The sequence below is a fragment of the Rhineura floridana genome, chromosome 3, assembly GCF_030035675.1.
Source record: "Rhineura floridana isolate rRhiFlo1 chromosome 3, rRhiFlo1.hap2, whole genome shotgun sequence".
NCBI classification, from domain to species: domain Eukaryota; kingdom Metazoa; phylum Chordata; class Lepidosauria; order Squamata; family Rhineuridae; genus Rhineura; species Rhineura floridana.
Genome location: NC_084482.1, coordinates 226054545 through 226064107, shown reverse-complemented (window position 1 = coordinate 226064107; position 9563 = coordinate 226054545). Strand labels below are relative to the sequence as shown.

The 9563-nt window shown below is 43.8% G+C and overlaps 1 protein-coding gene across 1 annotated transcript; it reads left to right on the top strand.

Moving 5' to 3' along the window:
• Window positions 1-215: 215 nt before the first annotated feature.
• Window positions 216-9362, top strand: LOC133379080 (vomeronasal type-2 receptor 26-like). The gene is made up of 5 exons (XM_061613691.1): window positions 216-439; window positions 4084-4375; window positions 4672-4839; window positions 7281-7428; window positions 8452-9362. Exons 1-5 carry the CDS (start codon window positions 216-218, stop codon window positions 9360-9362), a joined length of 1743 nt encoding a protein of 580 aa, XP_061469675.1.
• Window positions 9363-9563: the final 201 nt, after the last annotated feature.

The window sequence follows — 9563 nt, the reverse complement described above, 5'->3', positions numbered from 1 at the left end:
TATTTCTGGAGGTTGCCCAAACATCAGAATCAAGGGCAGCATGAGGTTATTTATGCCACTGTTGCCTGAGTGGGGGGAGTTTAATTGCTCTGAAGCCAGAGCTGAACATCTCCCGCATCGGCAAAGCGAATGCAGCATTGGTCTCGCAAAGGGCTGGGGGTTGGCTTCTTTTATTAAGCTGCACTCACAAGAGAGGTGCAGGAGGCAGAGCCAGAATGATCTCCCTGCTGCTTCTGCTGCTATTTCTGCAGCTGACGCCCCATGGAGTCTGTGGGAACCAGGAGGTGAAAAGCCAATTGAGTCTGAAGACGGAACCAAGGGAAGCACTCAATTACTACCGGCCTGGAGACTTCCTCATTAGCGGGATCACAACTCCAAAGAAATATTTTGCACAACATCCATTCAACTTTTCCCAGGTCCCCTTCACCAGTTTTGTTACGTAAGTAATTATATGCTGATGGACGTTATGCCTCACTTTCTATTTCCCAGGGAAACAGCCCCTGTTCCAGGGCAGGGGAGCCTTTGGCCTTTCAGATGTTGCTGGACGACGGCTCCCTTCATCCCTGACAATTTGCCACAATAGAAACAGTGAATTATCCCACCTGCAGACAAGAGGCAAGGGTGGCACACAAGACACGCAGCCCCCTGCAGGCAAGTGAATGCCAGGAGTGGCATCAGAGGGAGGAGGGAACAGGCTTTCTTCTTAGGGCAGCAGCTCATGTCCAAATCCCTCTTCGCTAAACTAAACCTTTCCTCCTTCCTCCAAATCACATTTCCTTTTGTGTTATGCCTTTTGAAATTAGAAGCCCAAGGACCTCCTTAACAATGACATTTGTAAGCTGGTCTGGAAGGCTTTTTTGGCCAAACAGCATTATGAATATGCTTTAAATAAAAAATAATAAATTAAAAAATACAGCCCAGGGGACTTCTTCATCAGTGGAAGTCGATGAAAAGGTATTCATAAGCTTCATCTGTAAGTAAAGATGTACCAATGTGTTTGGTGCTTCCTCACCTCACTCCATTTGCTCCAAATGACCAGGACAGTCCCTGTTTTCTAGTCCCCATTACTGGGCATCTCTGACAAAACACTCCCCCCACTTGACCCCTCTTTGCCTTTGAAGAACGATTGAGTACTTCATGAACACTGACGCAGCATCTACTCCAGACAGAATCAGATATGATGGGATAATTAGGGGATTCTACCATCATTTCCACTGAAAGAACAGTCTGTAGCTAAAACGGGTCTTTCTTGATAGTTTAAACACAAATGCCAGTGCATGGCATCCTCCTCTGTCCTCAGCCTGATGGCCAGATATAAAGGTTGCAAGTGTAGTTAAGTGAATCAGGTCTTCTCATGATGTGTCCGAAGTATGATAACCTCAGTTTCATCATTTTAGCTTCTAGTGATAGTTCTGGCGTAATTTGTTCTAACACCCTATTATTTGTCTTTTTTGCAGTCCATAGTATGTGCAAAGCTCTCCTCCAACACCACAATTCCAATGAGCTGATTTTTCATTCAATTCATTCATTCATTCGGGATATATATAGAAAGCTTCCAGTCTGTGGGCCGTTGTTTTCCATATTTGCTGACAGCTTTTTGTCAAAATTTGGACAGATTCAGTTTCAGTAGCTTGTAGCAACTCTACTGGTATGCCATCTCTTCCTGGTGATTTGTTTCTTCCAAGTATTTTAAGAGCAGCTTTCACTTCAGGTTCTTCATCATTTGGTTCCTCCAGAATGAATCTGTCATCCTTGCATCTCTTTTATAGTGTTCTTCAGTGTATTGCTTCCATCTTCCTTTTATTTTATTTTATTTCTGTCAGTCAGTGTGTTTCCCTGTTGATTATTCAACATCCCTACTCTTGGTTTAAATTTCCCTTTCATTTCTCTAATCTTTTGGAACAGGGCTCTTGTTGTACCCTTTTTGTTGTCCTTTTCTATTTCTACACAGTAACTATTGTAATAGTTTTCTTTGTCTCTACGTACTAGTCGGTTATATTGTTGCATTTAGGGTTCTGACCTGTTTCTATCTCCTTTTGCTTTTGCTTTCCTTCTCTCTTTAACCATTTGAAGAGTTTCTTCAGTCATCCATTGTGGTCTTTCTTTTTAACTAGAGGTATTGTCTTTTTGCATTCTTCCCTGATAGTGTCTCTGACTTCACTCCATAGTTCTTCTTGTTCTCTGTCAACTAAGCTTAAAGCCTCAAACCGGTTCCTTATTTGATCTTTATATGCTTCTGGGATGTTATTTAAATTGTATTTTGGCATTATGATTGCTTTGTTGGTCTTCTTTAGCTTTACTCTGATTTTCGATACTACCAGTTCATGATCTGTACTGCAGTCTGCTCCTGGTCTTGTTTTTGCAGAAAGTATGGAACTTCTCCATCTTCTGCTACCAATGATATAATCAATTTGGTTCCTATATTGACCATTTGGTGATGTCCACGTGTATAGTCGTCTTTTTGGTTGTTCAAAAAATGTGTTCACAAGAAACAAATTATTGGCTTCACAGAATTCAATAAGTCTTTCTCCTGCTTCGTTTCTGTCTCCTAAGCCCCATTTCCCCACAATTCCTAGTTCTGGTCTGTTCCCTACTTTTGCATTCCAATCCCCCATGATTATCAGCACATCTCGTTTTGGTGTGTGATCAATTTCTTCCTGTACTTCTGCATAAAATCTCTCCAATTCCTCTTCTTCTGCATTTGCTGTTGGAGCATAGACTTGGATGATGGTTATGTTGATAGGTTTCCCATTTAATTTCATTGGTATCACTCGCTCAGACCTTGCATTGTAGCTCCTAACTGCTTTTGCTACATCACTTCTCACTATTAAAGCAACCCCTTCTTCTTAATTTCACATTACCTGCATAAAATATTTTGTAGTTGCCTGATTGAAAATGTCCCATTCCCATCCATTTTCATTCACTCACACCAAGTATGGTAATGTTGATACGTTCCATTTCTTGCTTAACAATTTCTAACTTTCCCTGGTTTATGCTTCTCACATTCCATGTTCCTATTGTGCGCGTTGTACAACTCTGGACTCTCCATACACATATGTGCGCATCAGCCTCTGGGCTTCCTTTCGGGTTTGACGCAGCTGCGTCATTAGTCACAGCGCTACTCGTACGTGTCCTTTGTCCTTCCCCAGTAGCTCGGTGAGTGTCATCTGACCTGGAGGTCTCATCTTCCAGCACTATCTCGTGTTGCATTTTGGATACTCTGTTCATATGGTTTTCATGGTAATCAGTATTCAGAGGTGGTTGACCACTGCCTTCCTCTGAGTCTGGATGCATTAGTCTCGTGTCTCAGCTTTGACCATTCCACCTTTGATGCCCCTGCTACGAGTCTAGACTCTTCGTCAGCTGCTTGATGACATTGCTCTCAGCTTCTTCAACACTCTCAAACCCCTCACCACGTTAAGGTGTGCATCCTGGAGTGGGTCACTTTCTGTAGGAGAAGGTTATCTCCAACATAAGTCAGGAATTTCTTGGATGGGTTGTCTTTGGCAGAATTTGTCTCCCAAAAGATATCAGTGCAATTGAAGTATCCCATTGCTACTACATCATGCCTCCTTGAAACATTGGCAATTACTTTTCAAAAGTTTTATCCTCATCTTCTCCATGGTTTGGTGGTTTTCTTACCCCATTTAATTTAATCCACATACTCTAGGTGGGGCTACCAATCTCATCCCTCTGCATTTCTGTGCAGGACAGACATTGAAGACCATGTGAGTTATGGCCTGGCTTCCTTCCTATATTTTTATGAAAACTATTTGTGGGCCCCATTAGAGTCGTTCTCTCAGTTCCTGTTACTGTGCACAAACCTTTGTTAGTCGTTACCACCAAGTTCATGACTCCTTCCCCCTTAGGATTCACTTTAAAGCCCTCCTGATGAATTTCTCCATGCTGTGGCCAAACACAGTCTTCCCTGTCCTTGTGAGGTGCAACCCATCGTCATTATTTGGGGATCAGCTTTTATGAGATATTTATTGCCTAGAACGGCCCTTAGTAAAGAAATGATGTGACCTTTTGTTTTCATTAAATGGTGAATAGTAGTTTGACACTTTGATTCATTTGTTGCAGTGTGACAAATAGGTTGTACTGGCACATCTTGTCCTACTTGTTCGCCATCCAGGAGATCAACAGGGATCCCAGGCTCTTGCCTAACATCTCATTGGGATACAACCTCTATGAGAACTATTTCGATGCCAGGATGACTTCCGATGCCATGTTGAACCTGCTTGCAGGTGGGCAGAGCAGCCTTCCAAACTATAGTTGTGGAAAACGGAACAGCCTCTTGGCTGTTCTTGAAGGGACTGATCCTGTAATTTCAAAAGAGATTTCAGCCATCTCAGGCATCTACAAAATCCCACAGGTATGAAGGGGGGGCATGACAGGGCAGTGCAGACGTTCAGCTGCATAAAATGCACCTTTTTTTTCAAGGAAAGTAAAAAGGGGGGGCACTAAGGATCTGAGCTACAGCATAAGACAAGGTGTAAGACTTTTTCAAAAGCCCACCTTCACCAGCTTGGCATCATCTGTTTCAAACTAAAACTCCCATCAGCCACAGCCAGGATAATTTTGTTAGATATTAGTTATTTTAGGTTAATAAATATATTTTCCTCATCCTGAAAGCAAAACCCAACACTAATATCTCCTTTTCCTCACTAGATCAGTTTTGTTGCTCAGGTTCTTGAGGATAAAACCCAGTTCTCTTTTGTCTACCGGATGGTCCCCAAAGAGGAGGAACAGTGCCTGGGGATTGTCAAGCTGCTCCTGCACTTCAGATGGACCTGGATCATCCTCTTTATTCCAGATGATGACAGTGGAGAAAGGTTTGTGAGTGCCTTGACACCTCTGATGATAAGAAGTGGGATTTGTGTTGCATTGTTAGAAAGAATACATCAGACTTCATATTACATACTCCCCCTGATCGAACCATCTCTCAAATGGAGACAAGTCAGTGTATGTGTCAACTATCAAAATACCTACCTAGGATGGGTTCAAATCAGTGCCATACAGGAACTTCTTCAGAAAGAAATTGGTGCAAAAGTCTGGATCTCAACAGCTTTCAATGACATCAACTGGAATTTGTCTGTTGCACCTAAAACATTCCAGTACATACATGGTTCTTTGACCTTCATACTGAAGACCCAAAAAAGGACCAAACATGACCATTATGGGCCAAATTCCTATCTTCTCCGACAGTTTTGGTGGAAAGCATTTCGTTGTTCATATCTAAAGCATGTACTGTCTGAAAAGGGTTGGGCAAGGTGCACAGAGGAGGAGAACCTGGAAACTCTGCCCCAAGAGGAGCTGGAGAGAGCCCTGTCCCAGGACAGCTACCGCACTTACTTCAGTGTCCAGACCGTGGCACACGCCTTAAATGCTGCATATTCACCCAGATCAAAGTGGATGCTGAGGGGGAGGGGAGGAGACAGGTTGGACCGTCAAAGGCTACAGCCATGGCAGGTATTTCCTTTCCCTATTTGCAAACCGCTATCCGTTGTCCCAACTGCAAAGTCAAATTTCATAATGAGGCAACACTGCCAATTTCCAAGGCAAATCCAATTGGTAAGACTCCTGGTAGAGAGCAATTATTTTGCCCAATGTGGTTAATTCAGAACCCCCCCTCCCATCTAATTATCTCCCCTCTGTGTCTCTGCTGGGCCTTGAAGTTGCCCATCAACCAGGACCTGAGTGCAAGAGAAGATCTATCTTTTATTTAAAATACAGGACCTGGATAGACTAGAAAATTGGGCTGAAATTAATAAAATGAAATTCAATAAAGACAAATGCAAGATTCTGCATTTAGGCCACAAAAACTAATTGCACAGGTACAGGATGGAAAATACCCGGCTTAGCAGTAGTGCGTGTGAGAAGGACCTTGGAATTGTAGTGGATCGCAAGTTGAACATGACCCAGCAATGTGATGCTGCGGCAAAAAAGGCAAAAGCGGTTTTGGGATGCATAAACAGAGCTATAGTTTCCAGGTCGAGGGAAGTAATAGTCCCACTATATTCTGCATTAGTCAGGCCTCATCTGGAATACTGCGTTCAGTTCTGGGCACCTCATTTTAAGAAAGATATAGACAAGTTGGAGTGGGTTCAGAAGAGGGCGATGAGGATGATAGCCGGTATGGAGAAGAAGTCTTGTGAGGAAAGGTTGAAGGAACTTGGCATGTTCAGTCTGGTGAAGAGAAGGCTGAGGGGTGACATGATTGCACTCTTTAAGTACCTGAAGGGCTGTCACATAAAGGAGGGTACAGATTTGTTCACTGCTGCCCCAGAGGGTAGGACTAGGTCTAATGTTTTTAAGTTGCAGGAGCGTAGATTCAGGTTGGACATTAGAAGGAACTTCTTGACAGTAAGGGCAGTTCGGCAATGGAACCGACTGCCTAGGGAGGTGGTGGGATCCCCTTCGCTGGGTGTCTTCAAGCAGAGGCTGGACAGCTATCTGCGGGAGATGCTCTAGCTGTGGATTTCCTGCTGTGAGCAGGGGGTTGGACTCGATGGCCTACAAGGCCCCTTCCAACTCTATCATTCTATGATTGTATGATTCTATAGTACCTGTTTCTAAAGTTGCATCTATACCCATAAATTAGCATGTGCCAAACAGTGTCCTCTTTTCTGGGGTGGTGTAAATGGTACTGAAAACTGTTGCAGCCTGAAGATAAGAGCCTTCGCATGTGCAGAGTTCCACACAATCTGGAACCCTGAGTGATTCAGGTTTTGGGTCACAGGGAAACCTGCATGTGAAAGCTCTCCCTCCCTTCAGACATCTACATGAGGTAGAGGAGCTACTCTGCATAGGTGCACATCACTCTGATATGCTGATCCTGACTGTCTGCCTGTGAAGGGCCCGCTCTGCAATGACCCCCATCCTATGGAATAACCTTCCCTATAGATACAACAGATACCTGGGGAAATGCTGTTCCACCATCTGCTTATAACATGCCTATTCACATGGGAATCCTCGAGCACTAGCTTTTAATGCTGTCCCAACAAGAAATGTAATTATCTGTGGTATTTGTGACTTTTTAAAAAAAGTATTTTATTGCCTTTTGTATTGAGCCTATTCTGGAAACCGCCTTGTTACTTTATATGAAAGGTGGTCTAGAAATGTCTTAATCACTGAAATAGAGACTCTGAAGAGCGCTTATAGTCTAGAAGAGAAGTGCGCCGGCCCCAATTCAGGAGAGCGCAGAGTGAGCAGGGCTGAGATATCCAACACAGTTTCCTATTGTGTCTTCATGCTGATGTTCCCCCCTGTCATTCCAGCTTCACCATTTCCTGAGAGAAATCCGGTTTCTGAACACTTCCATGGGTGGGCTGCATTTGGATGAGAAGGGGAAGCTGCCAGCCACCTACGATATCGAGAACTGGGTGATGTTTCCCAATGAGTCTCGGGTCAGAGTGAAAGTGGGGAGTATAGAGAGAGGAGCGTCAGCTGGCATAAAGTTCTCCATTAACCCAGAAGCCATTGTGTGGCCCAAGTGGTTTAACAAGGCAGGAGACACTTCTTAAGCTCTAATAATTTCTTGAATAATTCACATGGAACTGTAACTATAATCCCTTTCACCCTGAGGAAGTAGAGTCCTCTTGAATATGGAACTGGCAACCCAGGAAGCCACCCCCTCATGCAATAGTATGTAGAAGTAGTAGTAGTAGTAGTAGTAGTAGTAGTAGTAGTAGTAGTAGTTACTCATAGTAGTACTTACTCGTACCACTAGTAGTAGTCGTTTTCAAGATACAATTTTAGGTAGCATTTTCAGCTGAGCCTTTGTTTAATTCCTCCACTTCTTCAGTGTGTTTTCCTGATGCTGTGATTTTACTACTGTTATTCTAGGATTGTTCTTTTGTTACTGTACCTTTTCGTATCGAAAGGTGGCATATAGATGTTGAAACAAACAGGCAAATACATCAAACAGGTTTTCCTACCATGTCGATCTGCATCAATAGCGCTTCCTTAAAAAGGAGGCTGGGATCACTTGGGGTCAGGGGAACAAGAGATGCTGTTGGTCCCTTTCTGGCTGGGAAGGTGTGGATGGAACCCATTTCCATAGACATAAATACTTTCCCCTTGACGCCCCTTCTTCTCTTTATGGTTAGACCGTCCCTCACTCCAGGTGTACCAAAAGCTGTCCCCCTGGATATTCCAAGGTTGCTCGAGAAGGAGAGCCAATTTGCTGCTATGGTTGTGCTCCGTGTGCAGAAGGAACATTCTCCCCTCAGGAAGGTGGGTGACTTCAAGGGAGAAGGCATGAAATAAGTCAATGAATAAACCTCTCCCACATCATGGGCTCCTGCTGGGAGGAAGGGTGGGATATAAATCCAATACTAAATAAATAAATAAAAATAGATCAGCATCTTGTTTCAAAATGGTTTAGATGATTATGGATATCAGTGACACTGAAGACACTCTTGATGCTTAAAACAATTTTTTTCCCAGATGCAGATCATTGCACCAAATGTCCAGAAGATCAATATCCAAATAAGGACCAAGATCAGTGTATCCCAAAGATCATAACCTTCCTGGCTTATGAAGAACATTTGGGGATCCTCTTGCCTTCCTTTGCCCTATTCTTATCCTTAATTACAGGCTGTGTGTTAGGAATCTTCATTAAATTCCTTGAAACTCCAATAGTGAAAGCCAACAACAGGGACCTCTCCTATATCCTTCTTGTCTCCCTCCTGCTCTCCTTTTTGTCCTCCTTCCTGTTTATTGGCCGGCCAAAGAAAGTGACCTGCCTTCTACGACAAATGGCCTTCAGCATCATCTTCTCAGTTGCCGTCTCTTCTGTATTGGCAAAAACCATCACTGTGGTGCTAGCCTTCCTGGCTACAAAGCCAGGGAACAAAGCGAGGAGATGGCTGGGGAAGAGTCTGGCCAACTCCATTGTCATTTCCTGTTCCAGTGTCCAAGTTGTCATCTGCACCATCTGGCTGGGCATCTCTCCCCCATTCCCAGACTCCGACATGCACTCCCAGCCTGGAGAGATCATCCTGCAATGCAATGAAGGGTCTGTCGCCATGTTTTATGTTTCCCTCAGCTACATGGGCTTCCTTGCTGCCATCTGCTTCACGGTGGCTTTCCTGGCCAGGAAGCTGCCTGGGGCCTTCAATGAAGCCAAGCTGATCACCTTCAGCATGCTGGTTTTCTGCAGTGTTTGGGTGTCCTTTGTGCCCACCTACCTGAGCACGAAGGGGAAATACATGGTAGCCGTGCAGGTCTTCTCCATCTTGGCTTCCAGTGCTGGGCTCCTGGGCTGCATCTTCATCCCGAAGTGCTACATTATTGTACTTAGGCCTGATCTGAATACAAAGGAGCACTTGACCACAAAAATGAAGGATGTCATCTGATTTTTAAAATATTTAGTTTTGACAATTGTTGTCCAGCTCAGCAGTAATTAAGTCCACATGGATCTCTTGGGAATGTTTCATGTGCATTGCTCTGTCACAAGCTGATTCATAGAATCGTAGAATAGTAGAGTTGGAAGTGTCCTATAAGGCCATCAAGTCCAATTCCCACTAGTTATCTGATCAGCCACAACAGTGTTAATG

Excerpts from the sequence above, each read along its gene's own strand:
- LOC133379080 (XM_061613691.1), top strand. The coding sequence starts at position 216 with ATGATCTCCCTGCTGCTTCTGCTGCTATTTCTGCAGCTGACGCCCCAT. Across the intron at positions 440-4,083 it reads CCCTTCACCAGTTTTGTTAC|TGTGACAAATAGGTTGTACT; the intron begins GTAAGTAATTAT and ends CATTTGTTGCAG. Across the intron at positions 4,840-7,280 it reads ATGACAGTGGAGAAAGGTTT|CTTCACCATTTCCTGAGAGA; the intron begins GTGAGTGCCTTG and ends CTGTCATTCCAG.